The sequence below is a fragment of the Hyperoodon ampullatus genome (assembly GCF_949752795.1).
Source record: "Hyperoodon ampullatus genome assembly, chromosome: 8".
NCBI classification, from domain to species: Eukaryota; Metazoa; Chordata; class Mammalia; order Artiodactyla; family Ziphiidae; genus Hyperoodon; species Hyperoodon ampullatus.
In genome coordinates this window covers 11,573,965-11,598,896 of record NC_136921.1, presented here as the reverse complement: position 1 = coordinate 11,598,896, position 24,932 = coordinate 11,573,965, and the positions used below count along the sequence as shown (strand labels likewise).

The following is a 24,932-nucleotide window of genomic DNA, read 5'->3' as shown; positions in this document are numbered from 1 at the left end:
AATCCATGTATGTAATGTAATGTAATGTGTGTATGTACACATTACATGTGTATGTAATGTTTTCAAAAAAAGGAAATATTACCTATCATGATTTTACTTCGTTATGTTTATAACATAAATAGATTTTTGACACTAGTGGCTGTGTTCCCACGCACTCATGTTGGTAATGTATGCTGGTCTTTCATCTTTTTTTTCCAAGTGGGACAAGATTACAAAGATGACAGAGAATAAATACCTCCTTATGTTAAGTTCTGAAGATACAGGGAGAAGAAATTGTCATCATGACACCACACTGAAGGGAAAGAACAAGCCCTGAAACTTAAGCCTAAAAGGGGCAGACGAGCAGTTCCAAGGCATCAAGGTACCTGGGACAGGAGGAAGTGGGCAGGAGGGATGGAGGAGAGTCTTACCAAATGCTGTGAGCTGAGCTCCCAGCATCTCTTACCCTAGAGGCGGAGCCCATCGGTTACCTAGCAGCAGCATTGCTTCCAGCAGCAGCTCTCTTGCTGGCAGCAGCCCTTCCGCAGCCGCAGCCACACGGGGCTGCAGCTCCAGGTGCGACGATGGCGGCAGACCGCGGGGACGCTGCAGCAGCCCCCAGGGCAGCCGTAGCAGCAGGGGCAGCAGCTGGGGCAGCAGCCGACCCGGGAGCATCTTCACGGGGCGCAGCTGCCGCCACCCCAGCCGAGGCAGCCACCACACCTTCCACAGCCACAGCTGCCCACGGTGTCGGGAGAGGTGAGGAGGGAGACCCAGGAGGGAGGGAGGTCTGATGCCGCCTTCTACTGGCGAGGCTCTTATATACCATCTTCAGGGGCTGAGCCCAGAATACACAGCTTGTGCCTTGTTGTAGATCCCACTTCTTATAAAAGACCTCATGAGGCCTCTTACGTCCTTCCTTGTTGAGGTCTTGTCCAGTGAATATTGCTATTTTAACCTTTACCTGTCTCTTAAATCTATATTTGAATTAGAACACACTCCTAAGAGTTGTGTGCCCGTAAGAACTTAAATGTGCATGTACAATATGTTTTGCCCCAGCGTCTAGAGTAGTATCTGGCCCATCCTAAGTGTTCAACAGTCAGCTGTTGAATTAAATAAATGCCTGCATTGAAGACTTTAAAACAATCTTCATTTTGTATAACCATGAGAGTCTGAATCTAGAGCCAGGTAAAAGTCCCATGTTTCTACATATACTTCTTAGTCATCATCGTTTAGAAAAAAAAACAAGAGTGTTTTTCTCTCTACTGGGATTCATTATTAACCCCTGAGTTACAAAAACCTCTTGGAAAAATAAGTGAAAAGCCAGACCCAAAAGGGAAAGAGTCAGCATCCCTAAATGTATTATATCTCATATTATACCTCACCTTAGAACACAGCTATGTTTTTTTCTGGCTCCCTGAGATTCTTTGTTCACCAGAAGAATTGCTTGATCATTAAAAATTACAAAACAAAACAAAACAAAAACTTGTGTGATGTCAGATGTTAAAAGTATAATTTTGTGTAGCCTACTCCTAAGTCATCTGCTGAGAGGAAAGTTCCTACTTGTTGTTTGTCTGTTAATTAATTGGGAAAACAAAAATAAAAAAGATTTCATCCAGAGGCTGGCCTTCTCTCATGCTTCCCCAGGTTTAAGACCGGTGGCCAGCCCAGCGTTTCAGCCCGGTCATGGCCCAAGGGAATGTTTATTTGAAATGACTGGTCTCCATCTGGCTGGCTCTACTTGTTCAGCATTCTTCATTCTCCCCAGGTAGCCTGCAGATGTGAACGGTAGTCCATAGAAATACGTTCTTGCTTGACTGTCTTGAAAATTGAGGCCCGCCCGGCTGGTCTCAGGGCTCCAGGCAGCTCACAGGGGAGGGACCCACTGCACGGTCTCCCTCGAGACTTACACTGCAGCTTCTGGATCCGAGATGCCCAGGCTTTGGCGGGTCCGTGCTTCTCCCAGGATGTTGGTGTCCCTGGATTGACAACTGGCACCTCTTTGATAAGTTTACCTTTTTTTAAAAAAAAAATTATTTATGGCTGTGTTGGGTCTTCGTTTCTGTGCAAGGGCTTTCTCCAGTTGTGGCAAGCGGGGGCCACTCTTCATCGCGGTGCGCGAGCCTCTCACTATCACGGCCTCTCTTGTTGCGGAGCACAGGCTCCAGACGCGCAGGCTCAGTAGTTGTGGCTCACAGGCCCAGTTGCTCCGCGGCATGTGGTATCTTCCCAGACCAGGGCTCGAACCCGTGTCCCCTGCATTGGCAGGCAGATTCTCAATCACTGTACCACCAGGGAAGCCCAAGTTTACCTTTTGAAAGCGAGAGGAAGAAGCCTGAAAATGCCCTCCTTTGATCTACTTCTCACCCACCGGCAGGCTGTCATGACTCTCCCAGCCCCCAGTTCGGGTGCCCGGCATTGTGGAGAAACTCCTCTGCACTTGTGGGAACTCGAAACATCTACGATAGTTGTGTCTGAGATGCAGGCAATGTTCTGAGACCCCTGGGGCTGCTTTTTCCCTACACGTCGGCCATCACTTTCCTACTTCTGAACTAAAGATGTAACACACAACTATTTCATCCCTAACAGAAAGCTCAAGGTTATGAGGCTGTTTGCTAAAACTAGCAAGTTATCATGGCACAGGTACTCAAGAAGGAAGTAAATAAAAGGTCTTGCGAGAAATGACTTCTACTAAAAGGATGTGACATATAATGTCTGAGATTTGTTTCAGAATAATCTGGGGGAAGATGAATGAATTAGGTTATACAGGAAAAATACAAATCAGTAGAGTGAAAAAAATAAAAAGAACGAGTAACTGAATGTCTGTAGAGATTGGACTAGTGTTACTGAACTCAGGTCTGGCTGCTTGCTGCTTGAAAATCAATACCCAAGAGAGGCAAATATTGGTAGAAAGGAAAGTTGCTTTCAATCAGAATGCTGGCAATCTGGGGAGATGGTGGACTCAGTGTCCCCCAGAAACCACCTCCAAAGATTCTGCTCAGCCATGAAAGTTTTTAAAAGGAAAAAGAGAAATGATCTCAGTTAGTCATTGAGATAAGGGGTCAGAGTTGTCATTCCCCACTGTGTGCAGGCTTGTGTGCTGGTTTGTCGACTTCTTGCAATCTTTCTCTTGACGCTATTTTGTTCACACTGTTTTTTCACGAGATGACTGAAGCGGGAGGTAGGGAAGATATCTGGTCATCTGTTAATTCCTCATTCTTCATTTCTACTTCTCTGACCTATGGAAAGAACTAACAGGTTAGTCAAGGTATTGTGTGATCAAAAGATTTGAAAGGTGTGCTAGGGCCAGAGATGAGTGGAGCATGGAGGCGCCTGGTTTAAGGTTCATGACAAGACAAAAGGGACCTCCTGCAGAGAGCTCTTTCCTGCAAAAGGCATTTTCCTGCCAAAACGAGGAAGAGTCCGATTTCCTAATTGCTCAAGTACCAATGCCTCAAGACCCTCCTCAGCCATTTTTTCTGAATTTAATTTTTTCAATTTCTCTTCATTCAATCTATATTTGTATTAACTCACACACTTTCTTCCACTATTTCTGATGTCAAGAATTCGATGATTTTTCTCCACCTTGAATATGCTTTCTGCCATCACCAAATTTACAAAGTCAATTTGTTTTAAAAATTTATTTATTTTATTTTTGGCTGTGTTGGGTCTTAGTTGCTCTGCCTGGGCTTTCTCTAGTTGCAGCAAGCGGGGACTACTCTTTGTTGTGGTGTACGGGCTTCTCATTGCAGTGGCTTCTCTCGTTGTGGAGCATGGGTTCTAGGCATGTGGGCTTCAGTAGTTACAGCACATGGGCTCAGTAGTTGTGGCTCGCAGGCTCTAGATCACAGGCTCAATAGTTGTGACGCATGGGCTTAGCTGCTCCGTGGCATGTGGGATCTTCCCAGACCAGGGCTTGAACCCATGTCCCCTGTATTGGCAGGTGGATTCTTAACCATTGTGCTACCAGGGAAGTCCCTACAAAGTCAATTTGAAGTGCTCTCTCCGCCTTTCATAATGTGCTGGGGTACAAGGCATCACTCTTGTCTCTTACCCATAGCCTTTTGCCTGGCCCACTCTTAGGGCACTTGCTATATTCTGCTGCAGGTGAGCATTGTAATGGGTTGAACGGTGTCTTCCCCCCTCAAAAATTCATATGTTGAAGTCCCAACCCCCCAGGACCTCAGAATGTGACCTTATTTAGAAATAGGGTCATTGTAGATGTAATTAGCTGAGATGAGGTCATACTGGAGTAGGGTGAGCCCCTAATTCAATAGGACTGGTGTCCTTATAAGAAGATGGCCATATGAAGAGAGACACACAGGAAGAACACCACGTGATAATGAAGGCAGAGATTGGCGTTATGCAACTTCAAGCCAAGGAATGCCAAAGATAGCCAGAAAACCACCAGAAGCTAGGAAGAGGCAAGGAAGGATCCTCTCCTACAGGGTTCGGAGGGAGCATGGTCCTGCAGTCACCTTGATTTCAGACTTCTGGCCCCCAGAACTGCGAAAGAATAAATTTCTGTTGTTTTCACTCACCCAGTCTGTGGCACTTTGTTACAGCAATCCTAGGAAATTATAGGGGTTGAATATCCTGCATTTAAGAGTGGTATATAAAGAACTGCTATTGATTTCTTCTATTTGATCCTACATCTGGTCACCTTTCTAAGCTCTCTTATTAGATCTAATGATTTATCAGTTGGTTCTATTAATATTTCTAGGCATCCTGGTATTGTTTCTGACAGTAACTAGAATACAGCTAAAGTCTCTTTGTTAAACATAATGTTTGTTGTAAGTTAACTAGACATTTTTAGGTGGATAAGAGATATTCTTTTCATAAACCATAAACAGCTTTCAAATTTTATGAAAATTTTTTTCTGCATAAAAACATTGAGATAGTCTTTTAAATTTTCTCCTTCAATCTAGTGAAGTAGTGAATTTTATAAGTGGAATGTCCCTACACATTTCTCCTCTGGCATGACCCTTAGTTTGGAATCAATATTACATTCTTCTCACAAAATGATGAAGGCAGCTTTCACTTTTTTTTTCTATTTTCTAACACAAATTTTTAAGGAAGGAATTAAGTATTTTAAAGAATTTGGTAGGTTTATCTAAGAAAGAGGAGTTTGAAAATGTATGTATTTGCTTATAATTTTCAAAAAGTGCAAAGTATATTAAAAAGATAAAAACATTGATTCCCAGTTTGGAGAAAGAGGGAACAGAAGCTGCACTTTTCTGAACATATCTTGTCTTGTGCATTTGACTTTGGAACCATGTGAATATTTTACATAATTATTCAGCACAATTAACACTTGAAATTGAAAATAAAATGAAACAAATGAGCTTAAATGTGAATTGAGTAGGCAGCATAACCACACAGAAACTATTGCAAGTGACTTTAAAGCATAGTAGTTTATTTGACTTGTACGTTTCTAGTGAAACATACTCTAAGCACAAAAGGACTACAAAACCAAACAAAACTGGTGTTTGGTGAACAATTTTTGGTGGTGGTTTGGTATTGTTTGGTGGTGGTTTGGTATTCTTAGGTTGTGTATATGCTATGGGATAAAACAAATGAGGACTTATGTAAGTACAGTTGGTAAAACCTCTGTAGTGTTGATTTTGAATGAGAAGATGAACTAATGGGAGATTTAAATTGTCCTACTCTGTCCACCGAGATCTAGAAACAGTGATCAGCCTACTAGCAATGAATGCTCCTAGGGCATAGACTGTGGTCTCTAAATACCATTTTCTTCTAAAAAGCTGTTAAGAGGACTTAGGAACCACTTAGAGAGGTTCCCACTGGCCGAATGTAAGACAGTTTGAGTATTAATAAGAATGTTATGGCAATGAATTGAGATATTAATTATGTTTAAACCCATGAGTTTGCAATGACAATTAAACAAAACCAAAACAACCTATTGATCGTACTTTGGAAGATGCTAGGGAACCAACTGATTATTTTGAAAACTACTAGTAAATAAGCATTTATCCTGACTTTCATTTATGAACTGTATCTCAGGGTTATCAAATAGTTGACAAGGGTTTTCTTTTTTAATAGACAAATATTCCTACTACTAATAGAAAAAGAAACGACAAAATTAGAATATCACCATTTTTCACCTTGCAATGAAATCATGGATTTGGGCAATAATTGTCAATGGCTAATATCAATATTAAGGGGTATCAATGGCTGATAAAAATCACAAACATGAGATAACCAACAGTATGTGCCACAAACCTCCTATAATATTCTTACAGAAAATATTGAACTTAAATATGATCATGCTGAAAATCTAATTACCAATTTATAGGAGATACAGAGCACAAGAGAACAAGCTAAATAATACCATGAAGACACAATAATAAAAATCCAGATGATGGGGAACTCCACAGTACAAGCAACCAGTATCTTCAACAAATAGTTACAAGGAAAACAAAAAAGGATGGGGAGTGGCTATAATTTTTTTTTTATTAGTTTCTGCTTTATAACAAAGTGAATCAGTCATACATATACATCTGTTCCCAATCCCCTTCCCTCATGCCTCTCCCTCCCTCCCACCCTCCCCATCCCACCCCTCCAGGCAGTCACAAAGCACCCAGCTGATCTCCCTGTGCTCTGCGGCTGCTTCCCTCTATCTATCTACCTTAGGTTTGGTAGTGTATATATGTCCATGCCTCTCTTTCGCTTTGTCACAGCTTACCCTTCCCCCTCCCCATATCCTCAAGTCCGTTCTCAAGTAGGTCTGTGTCTTTATTTCTGTCTTACCCCTATGTTCTTCATGACATTTTTTTTTCTAAAATTCCATATATATGTGTCAGCATACAGTATTTGTCTTTCTCTTTCTGACTTACTTCACTCTGTATGACAGACTCTAGGTCCATCCACCTCATTACAAATAGCTCAATTTCATTTCTTTTTATGGCTGAGTAATATTCCATTGTATATATGTGCCACCTCTTCTTTACCCATTCATCCGATGATGGACACTTAGGTTGTTTCCATCTCCGGGCTATTGTAAATAGGGCTGCTATGAACATTTTGGTACATGTCTCTTTTTGAGTTATGGTTTTCTCAGGGTATATGCCCAGTAGTGGGATTGCTGGGTCATATGGTAGATCTATTTGTAGTTTTTTAAGGAACCTCCATACTGTTCTCCATAATGGCTGTACCAATTCACATTCCCACCAGCAGTGCAAGAGGGTTCCCTTTTCTCCACACCCTCTCCAGCATTTATTGTTTCTAGATTTTTTGATGATGGCCATTCTGACTGGTGTGAGATGATATCTCATTGTAGTTTTGATTTGCATTTCTCTAATGAGTAAAGATGTTGAGCATCCTTTCATGTGTTTGTTGGCAGTCTGTATATCTTCTGTGGAGAAATGTCTATTTAGGTCTTCTGCCCATTTTTGGATTGGGTTGTTTGTTTTTTTGTTATTGAGCTGCATGAGCTGCTTATAAATTTTGGAGATTAATCCTTTGTCAGTTGCTTCATTTGCAAATATTTTCTCCCATTCTGAGGGTTTTCTTTTGGTCTTGTTTATGGTTTCCTTTGCTGTGCAAAAGCTTTTAAGTTTCATTAGGTCCCATGTGTTTATTTTTGTCTTTATTTCCATTTCTCTAGGAGGTGGGTCAAAAAGGATCTTGCTGTGATTTATGTCATAGAGTGTTCTGCCTATGTTTTCCTCTAAGAGTTTGATAGTGTCTGGCCTTACATTTAGGTCTTTAATCCATTTTGAGCTTATTTTTGTGTATGGTGTTAGGGAGTGATCTAATCTCATACTTTTACATGTCCCTGTCCAGTTTTCCCAGCACCACTTATTGAAGAGACTGCCCTTTCTCCACTGTACATTCCTGCCTCCTTTATCAAAGATAAGGTGACCATATGTCCGTGGGTTTATCTCTGGGCTTTCTATCCTGTTCCATTGATCTATCTTTCTGTTTTTGTGCCAGTACCATACTGTCTTGATTACTGTAGCTTTGTAGTATAGTCTGAAGTCAGGGAGCCTGATTCCTCCAGCTCCATTTTTCGTTCTCAAGATGGCTTTGGCTATTAGGGGTCTTTTGTGTTTCCATACAAATTGTGAAAATTTTTGTTCTAGTTCTGTGAAAAATGCCAGTGGTAGTTTGATAGGGATTGCATTGAATCTGTAGATTGCTTTGGGTAGTAGAGTCATTTTCACAATGTTGATTCTTCCAATCCAAGAACATGGTACATCTCTCCATCTATTTGTATCATCTTTAATTTCTTTCATCAGTGTCTTATAATTTTCTGCATACAGGTCTTTTGTCTCCTTAGGTAGGTTTATTCCTAGATATTTTATTCTTTTTGTTGCAATGGTAAATGGGAGTGTTTCCTTGATTTCACTTTCAGATTTTTCATCATGAGTATATAGGAATGCCAGAGATTTCTGTGCATTAATTTTGTATCCTGCAACTTTACCAAATTCATTGATTAGCTCTAGTAGTTTTCTGGTAGCATCTTTAGGATTCTCTATGTATAGTATCATGTCATCTGCAAACAGTGACAGCTTTACTTCTTCTTTTCCGATTTGGATTCCTTTTATTTCCTTTTCTTCTCTGATTGCTGTGGCTAAAACTTCCAAAACTATGTTGAATAAGAGTGGTGAGAGTGGGCAACCTTGTCTTGTTCCTGATCTCAGTGGAAATGGTTTCAGTTTTCCACCATTGAGGACGATGCTGGCTGTGGGTTTGTCATATATGGCCTTTATTATGTTGAGGAAAGTTCCCTCTATGCCTACTTTCTGCAGGGTTTTTATCATAAATGGGTGTTGAATTTTGTCGAAAGCTTTCTCTGCATCTATTGAGATGATCATATGGTTTTTCTCCTTCAACTTGTTAATATGGTGTATCACATTGATTGATTTGTGTATATTGAAGAATCCTTGCATTCCTGGAATAAACCCCACTTGATCATGGTGTATGATCCTTTTCATGTGCTGTTGGATTCTGTTTGCTAGTATTTTGTTGAGGATTTTTGCATCTATGTTCATCAGTGATATTGGCCTCTAGTTTTCTTTCTTTGTGACATCCTTGTCTGGTTTTGGTATCAGGGTGATGGTGGCCTCGTAGAATGAGTTTGGGAGTGTTCCTCCCTCTGCTATATTTTGGAAGAGTTTGAGAAGGATAGGTGTTAGCTCTTCTCTAAATGCTTGATAGAATTCGCCTGTGAAGCCATCTGGTCCTGGGCTTTTGTTTGTTGGAAGATTTTTTATCACAGTTTCAATTTCAGTGCTTGTGATTGGTCTGTTCATATTTTTTATTTCTCCCTGATTCAGTCTTGGCAGGTTGTGCATTTCTAAGAATTTGTCCATTTCTTCCAGGTTGTCCATTCTATTGGCATAGAGTTGCTTGTAATAATCTCTCATGATCTTTTGTATTTCTGCAGTGTCAGTTGTTACTTCTCCTTTTTCATTTCTAATTCTATTGATTTGAGTCTTCTCCCTTTTTTTCTTGATGAGTCTGGCTAATGGTTTATCAATTTTGTTTATCTTCTCAAAGAACCAGCTTTTAGTTTTATTGATCTTTGCTATCGTTTCCTTCATTTCTTTTTCATTTATTTCTGAGCTGATTTTTATGATTTCTTTCCTTCTGCTAACTTTGGGATGTTTTTGTTCTTCTTTCTCTAATTGCTTTAGGTGCAAGGTTAGGTTGTTTATTCGAGATGTTTCCTGTTTCTTAAGGTGGGATTGTATTGCTATAAACTTCCCTCTTAGAACTGCTTTTGCTGCATCCCATAGGTTTTGGGTCGTCGTGTCTCCATTGTCATTTGTTTCTAGGTATTTTTTAATTTCCTCTTTGATTTCTTCAGTGATCACTTCGTTATTAAGTAATGTATTGTTTAGCCTCCATGTGTTTGTATTTTTTACAGCTCTTTTCCTGTAATTGATATCTAGTCTCATAGCATTGTGGTCAGAAAAGATACTTGATACAATTTCAATTTTCTTAAATTTACCAAGGCTTGATTTGTGACCCAAGATATGATCTATCCTGGAGAATGTTCCATGAGCACTTGAGAAAAATGTGTATTCTGTTGTTTTTGGATGGAATGTCCTATAAATATCGATTAAGTCCATCTTGTTTAATGTATCATTTAAAGCTTGTGTTTCCTTATTTATTTTCATTTTGGATGATCTGTCCGTTGGTGAAAGTGGGGTGTTAAAGTCCCCTACTATGATTGTGTTACTGTCGATTTCTCCTTTTATGGCTGTTAGTATTTGCCTTATGTATTGAGGTGCTCCTACGTTTGGTGCATAAATATTTACAATTGTTATATCTTCTTCTTGGATCGATCCCTTGATCATTATGTAGTGTCCTTCTTTGTCTCTTCTAGTAGTCTTTATTTTAAAGTCTATTTTGTCTGATATGAGAATTGCTACTCCAGCTTTCTTTTGGTTTCCATTTGCATGGAATATCTTTTTCCATCCCCTTACTTTCAGTCTGTATGTGTCTCTAGGTCTGAAGTGGGTCTCTTGTAGACAGCATATATATGGGTGTTGTTTTTGTATCCATTCAGCCACTCTGTGTCTTTTGGTGGGAGCATTTAGTCCATTTACATTTAAGGTAATTATTGATATTTATGTTCCTATTCCCATTTCCTTAATTTCTTTGGGTTCGTTATTGTAGGTCTTTTCCTTCTGTTGTGTGTCTTGCCTAGAGAAGTTCCTTTAGCATTTGTTGTAAAGCTGGTTTGGTGGTGCTGAACTCTCTCAGCTTTTGCTTGTCTGTAAACGTTTTAATTTCTCCATCAAATCTGAATGAGATCCTTGCTGGGTAGAGTAATCTTGGTTGCAGGTTTCTCTCCTTCATCACTTTAATTATTTCCTGCCACTCCCTTCTGGCTTGTAGAGTTTCTGCTGAGAGATCAGCTGTTATCCTGATGGGGATTCCCTTGTGTGTTATTTGTTGTTTTTGCCTTGCTGCTTTTAATATGATTTCTTTGTGTTTAATTTTTGACAGTTTGATTAATATGTGTCTTGGCGTATTTCTCCTTGGATTTATTCTGTATGGGACTCTCTGTGCCTCCTGGACTTGATTAACTATTTCCTTTCCCATATTAGGGAAGTTTTCAACTATAATCTCTTCAAATATTTTCTCAGTCCCTTTCTTTTTCTCTTCTTCTTCTGGAACCCCTATAATTCGAATGTTGGTGTGTTTAATGTTGTCCCAGAGGTCTCTGAGACTGTCCTCTGTTCTTTTCATTCTTTTTTCTTTATTTTGCTCTGCATCAGTTATTTCCACTATTTTATCTTCCACCTCACTTATCCGTTCTTCTGCCTCAGTTATTCTGCTATTGATCCCATCTAGAGTATTTTTTATTTCATTTATTGTGTTTTTAATCGATGCTTGATTCATCTTTAGTTCTTCTAGGTCCTTGTTAACTGTTTCTTGCATTTTGTCTATTCTATTTCCAAGATTTTGGATCTGGGAAATAGAATCTTGGATCATCTTTACCATCATTATTCTGAATTCTTTTTCAGGTAGACTGCCTATTACCTCTTCATTTGTTAGGTCTGGTGGGTTTTTATCTTGCTCCTTCTCCTGCTGTGTGTTTTTCTGTCTTCTCATTTTGCTTATGTTACTGTGTTTGGGGTCTCCTTTTTGCAGGCTGCAGGTTCGTAGTTCCCGTTGTTTTTGGTGTCTGTCCCCAGTGGCTAAGGTTGGTTTAGTGGGTTGTGTAGGCTTCCTGGTGGTGGGGACTAGTGCCTGTGTCCTGGTGGATGAGGCTGGATCTTGTCTTTCTGGTGGGCAGGTCCACGTCTGGTGGTGTGTTTTGGGGTGTCTGTGGACTTTTTATGATTTTAGGCCACTTCTCTGCTAATGGGTGGCATTGTGTTCCTGTCTTGCTAGTTGTTTGGTATAGGGTGACCAGCACTGTAGCTTGCTGGTCGTTGAGTGAAGCTGGGTGCTGGTGTTGAGATGGAGATCTCTGGAAGATTTTCGCCGTTCGATATTATGTGGAGCTGGGAGGTCTCTTGTGGACCAGTGTCCTGAAGTTGGCTCTCCCACCTCAGAGGCACAGCACTGACTCCTGGCTTCTCAATTTGGGATGATTTGTTGTCTATTCATGTATTCCACAGATGCAGAGTACATCAAGTTGATTGTGGAGCTTTAATCCGCTGCTTCTGAGGCTGCTGGGAGAGGTTTCCCTTTCTCTTCTTTGTTCTCACAGCACCTGGGTCTCAGCTTTGGATTTGGCCCCGCCTCTGCGTGTAGGTCGCCGGAGGGCGCCTGTTCTTCGCTCAGACAGGACAGGGTTAAAGGAGCAGCCTCTTCGGGGACTCTGGCTCACTCAGGCCGGGCGGGAGGGAGGGGCACGGAGTGCGCGGCGAGCCTGTAGTGGCAGAGGTCGGCGTGACGTTGCACTAGCCCGAGGCGCGCCGTGCGTTCTCCCAGGGAAGCCGCCCCTGGATCCCGGGACCCCGGCAGTGGCGGGCTGCACCGGCTCCCGGAAGGGCGGTGTGGACAGTGACTTGCGCTCGCACACAGGCTTCTTGGCGGCGGCAGCAGCAGCCCCAGCGTCCCACGCCCGTCTCTGGGCTCCGCGCTTTCAGCCGCGACTGGCGCCCGTCTGTGGAGCCCCTTTAAGCAGCGCTCTTAATCCCCTCTCCTCGCGCACCAGGAAACCAAGAGGGAAGAAAAAGTCTCTTGCCTCTTCGGCAGCTCCAGAGTTTTCCCGGACTCCCTCCCGGCTAGCTGTGGCACATTAGCCCCCTTCAGGCTGAGTTCTCGCCGCCAGCCCCAGTCCTCTCCCTGCGCTCTGACCGAAGCCCGAGCCTCAGCTTCCAGCGCCGCCCGCCCCGGCGGGCGAGCAGACAAGCCTCTCGGGCTGGTGAGTGCCGCTCGGCACCGCTCCTCTGTGCGGGAATCACTCTGCTTTGCCCTACCCAGGTATGTGGGGAGTTTCTTGCCTTTTGGGAGGTCTGGGGTCTTCTGCCAGCGTTCAGTATGTGTTCTGTAGGAGTTGTTCCACGTGTAGCTGTATTTCTGGTGTATCCATGGGGAGGAAGGTGATCTCCGCGTCTTACTCTTCCGCCATCTTACCCGGAATTCCGGGAGTGGCTATAATTTTAAAAAGATTTGGGCAACATATTGACCATTTGTAATATGTGATCTTGTTTGGATCCTGATTCAAACTAACCAACTATATATATACATATATATATATATATATATACACACACACAGATATATATATATATATATATATATAATACATATATGTATATATAGTTATATAGTTATATAGGTGTATATATATATATATATATATATATATATATATATATATATATATATATATACACCTACATTTTTGGTGTGATAATTTAGTTAAAAAAGAATTCTTATCTTTTAGAGCTACTTAATAAAATAATTTTAGAGTGACTTCTACTAAAAGGATGTGACATATAATGTCTCAGATTTGTTTCAGAATAATCTGGGGGAAGATGAATGAATTAGGTTATACAGGAAAAAAATTATCTATGAGATAGTAATTATTAAAACTGTCTAGGGCTTCCCTGGTGGCGCAGTGGTTGAGAGTCCTCCTGCCAATGCAGGGGACATGGGTTTGTGCCCCAGTCTGGGAGGATCCCACATGTCGCGGAGCAGCTGGGCCCGTGAGCCATGGCCACTGAGCCTGCGCGTCCGGAGCTTGTGCTCCGCAACGGGAGAGGCCACAGCAGTGAGAGGCCTGCATACAGCAAAAAAACAAAGCAAACAAAAAAAACCCCAAAAAACAAACAAAAAAAACCTGTCTACTACTGCCTGCAGTTGATTTTTTCCCTCTCTCTTTCCTTTCCTTCTCTCCCTTCCTTCTTTCACTCCTTTTCCTCCTTCCTTTCTTCCTTTCTTTCTCTCTCTCTCTCTCTCTCTCTCTCTCTTTCTTGGTCATTGTAAACACTTAAATCTCTACTTTGTAGGAATTTGAGCAGAGGATTGAAGTGTTATGATTTATCTTTTTTTTTTTTTTTTTTTTTTTTTGCGGTACGCGGGCCTCTCACTGTTGTGGCCTCTCCCATTGCGGAGCACAGGCTCTGGACGCACAGGCTCAGCCTGAGCGGCATGTGGGATTTTTCCGGACCGGGGCACGAACCCGTGTCCCCTGCATTAGCAGGTGGACTCTCAACCACTGCGCCACCAGGGAAGCCCTGATTTATCTTTTAAAATGATCACCCAGGACACTTTGTTGCAAGTGTACTATGAGTAGGTAGTTGGGGACCAAGTGGAGAAGCAGAGAGACCAGTTGGGAGGCTCTATAATAATTCAGGTGAGAGATGAAGTAGGAGAGATAAAAAGTAGAAGTGGATAGCTTTTGGATAGAGTTTGAGACTAGAGACAGGGTTTTCTAGAAGACGGACTCAGGTGTGAGAAATATAAAAAAGTTCAGAATGACTTTGAGGGCGTTGGCTTGATAAACTCACAGTAACTTTTTTTGTTCAGAGGAGAAAACTGAGGCATGAAGCTATTCTGTAACTTTCCTGGAGTCACACATCTCATAGCTGTTGTCCAGTGTTTGGACCAGGCAGCCAGACCTCAGTGACCCCTCTTCACCACTATTTTATTTTAATTTTCACCTCTAATTTCTTCATTTCTTACAGCGTTATTTTGGATGTGTCTTAATTCTCCTCAAGCTTTTCCTCTTCTTGTTGAATACTTCCTCCAAGAATATTTTCACTATTGGGTTTTGTGTGTGTGTGTGTGTGTGTGTGACAAAACTTCTAAGATCTTGTGTGCCTGAGAAAATTCCACTGTTACTTTTGAATGAAAATTTAACTAGACATAAAATTCTGGATTCAAAAAGTTTTTCTTTCAAAATTTTAAAACAGTACCTCTTTGTATTTTTGCAACCAGTGTTGCTGTTTAGAAGTATGATGTAAATTTCATTGTTTTTTTTTTTGTGTGTGGGTGTTGTCACCATTTCTCTTCCACAGTAATCATGGTCTTAGTCAATGCTACTAAGACAAGGAAAAATATATGAGAGGGATAAGTATCAAAATGGAAAAAACAAATCATCATTGTTTATGGATGATATAAATGTGTCTCTAGTAAACCGGGGTGAACCTCTAACCCCTGAATAAGATGAAAATATTGCTGGAAATTGACATAAAAATTAATACTGTTTTATACATCAGCAACAACCAACAAAAATGTAATAGGGAAAAAGACACCTTTTACTATTCTCACAAAAGCTATAAGTATCTAAGAATAAATTTAGAGAAAATGTGGAAGACCATCACTGGGAAAATAAGAAAATATTTAAAGGGCATAAAAGAAAACCTGAACTAACAAAGCAATATGCAAGGTTCATGGATGAAAAGAGGATGGTTTTGTCAGGATGTCTGTTTTCTCTCAGATAAATATATAATTTTAATGTAATTCCAAAACAAAATTTCAACAGATTTTTTAAGGTATATATAAAACCCAACCAAAGATAATTTTAAAAATGCCTAGAACCCAACAGAAAAAAATCAAATAAACTACACATATGGACCATTTACAGAAAAGGAAATTCAAATAAAATAATTTCCAATCTTAAGGAAATTCAAGTTAAAACTGTAATGACATGCCATATTATACCTCTCAGATTAGAGTGAGTATGTGTGGGTGGGGGAGAGAGGAGAGATTCTAGTTAGTAAAGATTCAAGTAAACAGTAGATATCATACACTGTTGGGAGTATAAATTGATATAACCACATTTTGGAAAGCAACTTGGAAATATCTTTTCTCTTGTGCATACAGTCCAAATCAGCAATTAAATTTTTAAGTTCATGTTTCAAAATAACTTTTAAATTTACACAAGAAAATTTATACAAAGATATTTATTTCAGCAGTATGTATAATGGCACAATTTGAATGAAAAATTCCTAAACAAATAAATGGTAATATTTTCACATGATGGACTACTATATAACAGTTAAATACAGATCCTGTATTAAACTACATCCTGATAAACCTATTATAAGTTGAAAATATCATACATTGAAATACATTTAATACACCTAACCTACTGAACATCATAGCTTAGCCTAGCCTACCTAAAACATTCTCATAACTCTTACATTAGCCTACAGTTGGGCTAACACAAAGCCTATTTTATAATAAAGTGTTGACTATCTCATGTAATTGATTGAATGCTGTACTGAACATGGAAAACAGAATGGTCATGTGTATGGCTGACTTGGAGCTGGGGCTTGATGCCACATGAGAGGATACTGAGTATGGTATAGTAGATCACTAGCCTGGGAAAAGAGTACAATTCAAAATTCAAAATATGATTTCTACTGAATACGTATTGCTTTCGCACCATCCCAAGGTCAGAAGATTGTAAATCAAACCATCTTAAATCAGGTACCATCTGTAGTCAACCAAGTCAACATGGATATAGACCTCAGAAACAATGAGTAAATGCAGCAAGACATAGCATTATACAATTTACATAATTTAAATGGCATATAAGACCTTCCTCAACATTACTATACATTGGTATGGATACATATACACACTATAAAATTATTTTAAAAATTATTTTTAAAATCAGAAAGACACAGCAACTTTATGATTGTCTTCGTGGTCCATGAAAGAATCAGTTAGTGTGGTTTATTGAGAAGGGGTTACAGTCTAGTGCCCCTTCTTGCAAAAGTCATCTACCAGAAAAACTTCTAAAAACTTTTTTTTAAAGTATATACTTTAAACACTAAGGATACAATGTTAAATGGGTTTCATAACTCTCTCTGCCTGACTTTGATTGGAAGGAAGCCTAAAATCTTTTTATTGACTCTAGTGGTGGGTAGCACTGAATAATGTATATTTCTCTGTATTAATCTATCCTCTTAGCTTTGATTTACACACCTATATTTTCCCTTTGCCATTACTTTTTCAACTCTTTATCTTTCTGTGTGTTTTCTGAAAGCTATCTCAAGTCCTTTGTGAAATAAAGTGGAACATAAATAAGCAAGAAAATAAGCAATCAACAAAAGCCATCTGCACTTGAGCCAAGAAAAATGTTGGTGGTTTACTTTTCTTTGCTGTTGCTTCCCAAGAATTCAACTTCTCTAATTGGTTCCTACTGATCCACCCTGAGATCTTTCTTCCTGCAGGAAAAGGGTGTACTTTATGAAAAACCTTTCTCTATGTTCATTTCCCCCAAACTTCCACCTATTTTATTTTGATGCATGGTAAAGAAAAGGATCCAATAATTCTTCAAAACAGTAAATTGTGAATAATGCCAAAGAGAGGCAGGTTAGGTGAGATTGGAAGAGATGAACTTCACATGCACCATTAATGATTAATGACCAGCTTTCCTCTCATTTCCAGAGGTGGAGCTTCATACTCATACCTTGTTTGTGGACATTCAGATAAGTTGTGTTTTTGATGATCTATGTCAATTATTCTCCTTCAATGTAGACATCTTTTCCACATATTGTTCTTCTCTTGTACCACTTGCCATCCCTCAAGGCCATACTTGTCAACAAAGGCTTTGAGAAAAATGGTTTGGCTGAATCTCCTCCAAGACATACCATTGCCTCTTGTTCTGAGATCCAATTGGAAGTTTAACCATCTGCCTCTTGCCTTCCCATCCTATGACCAGTCTCAAAAGTCCAAATTACAGCTCCATAATGTTTTCTCATATCATTTGTGTAAGTACTGCTTTTGGAGATATCAAACTTAAATTTTGAGATCCCTTATTAAGTAGGACCTAACAGCACCCTTTCTTTTTGTATAAGACTCACTCTTGACTTCACTCTACCTTTTCTTTCCTAGTTATTCCTTCATTCTTATTTCTGTACTTGAAAAAAAAAATCTTGTGGAATAAAGTGGCACACGACTAATAACAAAAAAACACAACATTAGAAAAGTATATTTTTAAAAATTTCACACTAGACAAAAATAACTTTCCTGATGGCTTTTTTTGGTAATAATAAAAACAAAGGTCGGTCAAGATGGAGTACTAAGAGGATGTGCAATTCACATCTCCTCACAACTAGGGCACCTACCAGGCACCGGTGGGGGACCACGGACACCTAAGGGGATGGGAGGAACCCCCAGCGACTGGGTAGGAGATGGGGTGTGGGGGGAGTGGAGGGGAAGAAGAAGTGGAGTCGGGAAGGGGACTGGCGTCCCTGAGCGGCGGCTGGAGGAGAGGAAGGTATCCCACGCCCGAAGGGGAAAATTAGAGGACCATTGGGAGGACAGAGTATCAAAACAGAGCGTGGCCAGGTTTCCCCTGCCCACTGGGGCCCCAGGAACCTGCTGAGATCTTGGGCCTGATCTTCTGCCCACTGAGGCCCCCTCCAGCCTCTCGGGTCCTGAGGGAGTGGGGGGGAGGGAAGGGGGAGCAAAAGTAAATGCTGAACCTCCAGGACTGGCATCCCTGAGGGGTGGCTGGGGGAGGGGAGGAGTTCCCACACACAGTGGAACCCACCCATGTTTAGGGGTCCAGTGGTGACAGGGGAGACCCTGGGGGAGACAGTGTGGGAGGGGCACGAAGGAATGGAAAGGAATGTGGCCAGTGCTTTCCCTGTCCACTTAGGCAGTTGGGAGCCTGTTGGGTTCGTGGGCCTAATCCTCTGCCCTCGAAGCCTCCTTCCTGGGGTGCAGAACACAAGCCCCGCCCCTACACCCCCGCCCAGGGCCTGAGCTCTACACTCAGAGACCCCTTCCAACGCACTGGGCCTAAACCCTACCCACACACCCTCATTCAGTGCCCTACCCCCAAACTCTGGAACTCCACACTCCTGAGGCCCTCCTTTGGACGTGCTGCCTCTCCCCTTCATTAAAGCCACCAACATTTGAATTGTAGGGGTCCCAGAAGACGAAGAGGAAAAGAAAGGTTCTGAGAAAATATTTGAAGAGATTATAGTTGAAAAATTCCCTAACATGGGAAAGGAAATAATAAAGTCCAGGAAGCACAGAGAGTACCATAAAGGATGAACCCAAAGAAAAACAAGCCGAGACACATATTAATCAAACTATCAAAAATTAAATACAAATATTTGTATTTAATACAAATACTACAAAAGAAAAAAATATTAAAAGCAGAAGGGAAAAGTAACAAACAACATACAAGGGAATCTCCATAAAGTTAACAGCTGATCATTCAGCAGAAGCTCTGTAAGCCAGAGGGAGTGGCAGGACATATTTAAAGTAATAAAAGTGAAAAACCTACAACCAAGATTACTCTACCCAACAAGGATCTCATTCAGAGTCAATGAACAAATTAAAACCTTTACAGATAAGCAAAAGTTAAGAGAATTCAGCACCACCAAACCAGCTTAACAACAAATGCTAAGGAACTTCTCTAGGTAAGGAACTTCTCTAGGCAAGAAACATAAGAGAAGGAAAAGACATATAAAAACAAAACCAAAACAATTAAGAAAACGGTAATAGGAACATACATATAGATAATTACCTTAAAAGTAAATGTATTAAATGCTCCAACCAAAAGACGTAGACTGGCTGAATGGATACAAAAACAAAACCCATACATATGCTGTCTACAAGAGACCCACTTCAGACCTAGGGACACATAAAGACTGAAAGTGAGGGGATGGAAAGAGATGTTCCATGCAAATGGAAATCAAAAGAAAGCTGGAGTAGCAATTCTCATATCAGACAAAATAGACTTTAAAATAAAGACTATTACAAGAGACAAAGCAGGACACTACATAATGATCAAGGGATCAATCCAAGAAGAAGATATAACAATTGTAAATATTTATGTGTCCAACATAGGAGCACCTCAATACATATGGCAAATACTAACCACCATAAAAGGAGAAATCAACAGTGACACAATCATAGTAGGGGACTTTAACACCCCAATTTTACCAATGGATAGATCATCCAAAATGAAAATAAATAAGAGAACACAAGCTTTAAATGACACAATGGACCAGATAGATCTAATTGATATTTATAGAACATTCCACCCAAAAGTGGCAGAATACACTTTCTTCTCAAGTGCTCATGGAACATTCTCTAGGATAGACCGTATATTGGATCACAAATCAAGCCTTGGTAAATTTAAGAAAATTGAAATCGTATCAAGTACCTTTTCCAACAACAATGTTATGAGACTAGGTATCAATTACAGGAAGAAATCTGTAAGAAATACAAACACATGGAAGCTAAACAATACACTACTTAATAACCAAGATATCACTGAAGAAATTAAAGAGGCAATCAAAAGATACCTAGAAACAAATGACAATGAAAACACAACGACCCAAAACCTATGGGATGCAGCAAAAGCAGTTCTAAGATGGAAGTTTATAGCAATACAATCTTACCTCAAGAAACAAGAAAAATCTCAAATAAACAACCTAGCCTTACACCTAAAACAATTAGAGAAAGAAGAACAAAAAAAAAAACCCAAAGTTAGCAGAGGGAAAGAAATCATAAAGATCAGATCAGAAATAAATGAAAAAGAAATGAAGGAAACAATAGCAAAAATCAATAAACTGAAAGCTGGTTCCTTGAGAAGATAAACAAAATTAATAAACCATTAGCCAGACTCATCAAGAAAAAAAGGGAGAAGACTCAAATCAATAGAATTAGAAATGAAAAAGGAGAAGTAACAACTGACGCTGCAGAAATACAAAGGATCATGAGAGATTACTACAAGCAACTCTATGCCAATAAAATGGACAACCTGGAAGAAATGGACAAATTCTAAGAAAAGCACAACGTTCTGAGACTGAACCAGGAAGAAATAGAAAATATAAACAGACCAATCACAAGCACTGGAATTGAAACTGGGATTAAAAATCTTCCAACAAACAAAAGCTCAGTACCAGATGGCTTCATAGCCATTTCTCTCAAACATTTAGAGAGGAGCCATCATCTATTCTTCTCAAACTCTTCCAAAATATAGCAGAGGGAGGAACACTCCCAAACTCATTCTACAAGGCCACCATCACCCTGATGCCAAAACCAGACAAAGATGTCACAAAAAAAGACAACTACAGGCCAATATCTCTGATGAACATAGATGCAAAAATCCTCAACAAAGTACTAGCAAACAGAATCCAACAGCACATGAAAAGGGTCATACACCATGATCAAGTGGGGTTTAACCGAGAAATGCAAGGATTCTTCAATATACACAAACCAATCAATGTGATACACCATATTAACAAATTGAAGGATAAAACCATATGATAATCTCAATAGATGCAGAAAAAGCTTCTGACAAAATTCATCACCCATTTATGATAGAAAACTCTCCAGAAAGTAGGCATAGAGGGAACCTACCTCAACATAATAAAGGCCATATATGTCAAATCCACAGCCAACATTGTTCTCAATGGTGAAAAACTGAAACCATTTCCACTAAGATCAGGAAGAAGACGAGAGTGCCCACTCTCACGACTATTATTCAACATAGTTTTGGAAATTTTAGCCACAGCAATCAGAGACAAAAAAGAAATAAAAGGAATCCAAATCAGAAAAGAAGAAGTAAAACTGTCACTGTTTGCAGATGACATGATACTATACATAGAGAATCCTAAAGCTACTACCAGAAAACTGCTAGAGATCATCAATGAATTTGGTAAAGTAGAAGGTTACAAAATTAATGCACACAAATCTCTTGCATTCCTATACACTAATGATAAAAAATCTGAAAGAGAAATTAAGGAAACATTCCCATTTACCATTGCAATGAAAATAATAAAATACTTAGGAATAAACCTACCTAAGGAGACAAAAGACCTGTATGCAGAGAACTATAAGACACTGATGAAAGAAGTTAAAGATGATACAAACAGATGGAGAGATATACCATGTTCTTGGCCTGGAAGAATCAACATTGTGAAAATGACTATACTACCAAAAGTAATCTACAGATTCAATGCAATCCTTATCAAACTACCTCTGGCATTTTCCACAGAACTAGAACAAAAAATTTCACAATTTGTATGGAAACACAAAAGACCCCAAATAGCCAAAGCAATCTTGAGAAAGGAAAATGGAGCTGGAGGAATCAGGCTCCCTGACTTCAGACTATACTACAAAGCTACAGTAATCAAGACAGTATGGTACTGGCACAAAAACAGAAATACAGATCAATGGAACAGGATAGAAAGCCAGGAGATAAACCCATGCACATATGGTCACCTTATCTTTGATAAAGGAGGCAAGAATATAGAATGGAGAAAAGACAGCCTCTTCAATAAGTGGTGCTGGGAAAACTGGACAGCTACATGTAAAAGAATGAGATTAGAACACTCCCTGACACCATGCACAAAAATAAACTGAAAATGGATTAAAGATCTAAATGTAAGGCCAGACACCATAAAACTCTTAGAGGAAAACATAGGCAGAACACTCTGTGACATCAATCACAGCAAGATCCTTTTTGACTCACCTCCTAGAGAAATGGAAATAAAAACAAAAATAAACAAATGAGACCTAATGAAACTTAAAAGCTTTTGCACAGCAAAGGAAACCATAAACAAGATGAAAAGACAACTCTCAGAATAGGAGAAAATATTTGCAAAGGAAGCAACTGACAAAGGATTATTTTCCAGAATTTACAAGCAGCTCAATATCACAAAAACAAACAACCCAATCCAAAAATGGGCAGAAAACCTAAATAGACATTTCTCCAAAGAAGATATACAGATTGCCAACAAACACATGAAAGGATGTCCAACATCACTAATCATTAGAGAAATGCAAATCAAAAGTACAATGAGAGGGCTTCCCTGGTGGCACAGTGGTTGGGGGTCCGCCTGCTGATGCAGGGGACATGGGTTCATGCCCTGGTCCGGGAGGATTCCACATGCCACAGAGCGGCTGGGCCCATGAGCCATGGCCACTGACCCTGCACGTCTGGAGCCTGTGCTCCACAATGGGAGGGGCCGCAGCAGTGGGAGGCCTGTGTACAGCAAAAAAAAAAAAAAAAAGTACAATGAGGTATCACTTCACACCAGACAGAATGACCATCATCAAAAAATCTACAAACAATAAATGCTGGAGAGGGTGTGGAGAAAAGGGAACCCTCTAGCACTGTTGGTGGGAAAGTAAATTGATCCAGCCACTATGGAGAACAGTATGGAGGTTCCTTAAAAAACTAAAAATAGTACTACCATATGACACAGCAATCCCGCTACTGGTCATATACCCTGAGAAAACCATAATTTAAAAAGTGTCATGTGCCTTTGGTCTAAGGTCCTGGAGAGGAGGGGTATGTGTTTGATGAGGTAGCTGTCGAGTCGGTCCTGGTGCAGCGGGAATGGCAGAACCACATGCAGAGACGAGTCAAAGAAGGCTATAGAGATGGAATAGATGCTGGCAAAGCAGTTACTCTTCAACAAGGTTTCAATCAAGGTTATAAGGAAGGTTCAGAAGTCATTATAAACTATGGACAACTCAGAGGAACACTGAGTGCTTTGCTCTCCTGGTGTCACCTTCATGATAATAGTTCGGCTTTGGTCAGTAAAATAAATTATCTTCTGGATGCAGTGGGCCAGTGTGAAGACTATGTGCTCATACATCTGAAATCAATCACTCCACAGCCCCATGTTGTAGATTTATTGGACTCCATTCAGGATATGGACCTTTGTCATATAGCTCCAGCTGAGGAAAAGATTGATGAAGCTAAAGATGAAAGATTCTATGAAAATAATGCTGAGTTTAACAAAAACTGTAGCAAGAATCTTAGTGGGGTAGATTGTTCGTCTTTAGAATGTTGTAGAACAGAGGAGTGTGCACATTCTGAAAACCCAAGCCTCACTGGGATTTTAGAACAGACAGCCAGTTTGGTAAAACAGCTGGGAGTATCAATAGACATATTACAGCACCTCAAACAATGATAAAAATTATCTTCACTTTAATAATGAAAGTAATATTCAGAACATTCTTAGAACATTTTGTTTCTGAACAAGCTAACCAAAATTTGTACTGGTTTCTACATTGAACACTTCACTTGTAAGATTATCCTTCATGGAAGTTTGAAATGTCTTCAAAATTAACACTATTTAATATAAGCCTATTTTCTTTGTCACTGGTAATTTTTATGTGGTTTCAGATATGCTCAGAAATTCCAGTTGTCATCATTTTCAAATTTCTGATCAAAATCAAGCATTTTTGGACTCATTATTAGCAGAAATGAACAAGAATCAGACTGCAGTTAACCCTTGAACAACACAGGTTTTAGGGGTACCCACCCACCATGCAGTCAAAAATCCGCATATTACTTATAGCTGACCCTACATACCTGCAGTTGCGAGTCTCAGATTCAACCAACCTCAGATCGTACTGTACTGTAGTATTTACTACTGAAAAAAATCCAAGTATAAGTAGACCCTCAGAATTCAAACCCGTGTGGTTCGAGCATCAAATGTTATTTTGTAAGGACTTAGCCCTACCTTCTGCTCTTATCACATTGTCTTGTGATTAGGACCACATCAACTAATCAGACGAAAGTTACAAAGAATTACCTAATGGCTAAAGTTGTAAATAGACACACATAGATGTATATAGATATGTAGACATATATATATTGAAATTAAGAGGCTAATAAGTATAAAGCTGAAAAAATGTTTACATTGATAATTAAAACAAAATACTAAAGCTTGTTTTAGTTTTTTTTATTGAGGTATAATTGATTTATAATGTTTCAGGTATACAGCAAATTGATTCAGTTATACATTTTTTTTCAGATTTTTTTCCATTATAGGTTATTACAAAATATTGAATATAGTTCCCTGTGCTATATAGTAGGAACTTTTTGTTTATTTTATATATAGTAATGTGTCTATGTTAATCCCAAACTTCTAATTTATCCCCACCTCCTTTCCCTTTTGGTAACTGTAAATTTGTTTTCTATGTCTGTGAGTCTATTTCTGTTTTGTAGATAAGTTCATTTGTATCATTTTTTTAGATTCCACATATAAGTGGTATCATACCATATTTGTTAAAGT

General features: G+C 39.7%; 1 protein-coding gene and 1 pseudogene across 2 annotated transcripts; one reads left to right on the top strand and one right to left on the bottom strand.

The window, feature by feature from the left end:
- Window positions 1-470: 470 nt before the first annotated feature.
- On the bottom strand, window positions 471-2,398 carry LOC307057450 (annotated as a pseudogene). Its single transcript has 3 exons — window positions 2,347-2,398; window positions 1,871-1,994; window positions 471-717 (listed from the first exon to the last, which is right to left on the bottom strand). The product of its transcript is annotated as an uncharacterized misc_RNA (transcript).
- Window positions 2,399-3,144: 746 nt separating this feature from the next.
- On the top strand, window positions 3,145-23,822 carry LOC307057449 (protein YAE1 homolog; the record flags this gene model as incomplete). The annotated part of the gene is made up of 2 exons (XM_079710662.1): window positions 3,145-3,160; window positions 23,179-23,822. The coding sequence occupies 2 exons, from the start codon at window positions 3,145-3,147 to the stop codon at window positions 23,820-23,822; spliced, it is 660 nt and encodes a 219-aa protein (XP_079566788.1).
- Window positions 23,823-24,932: the final 1,110 nt, after the last annotated feature.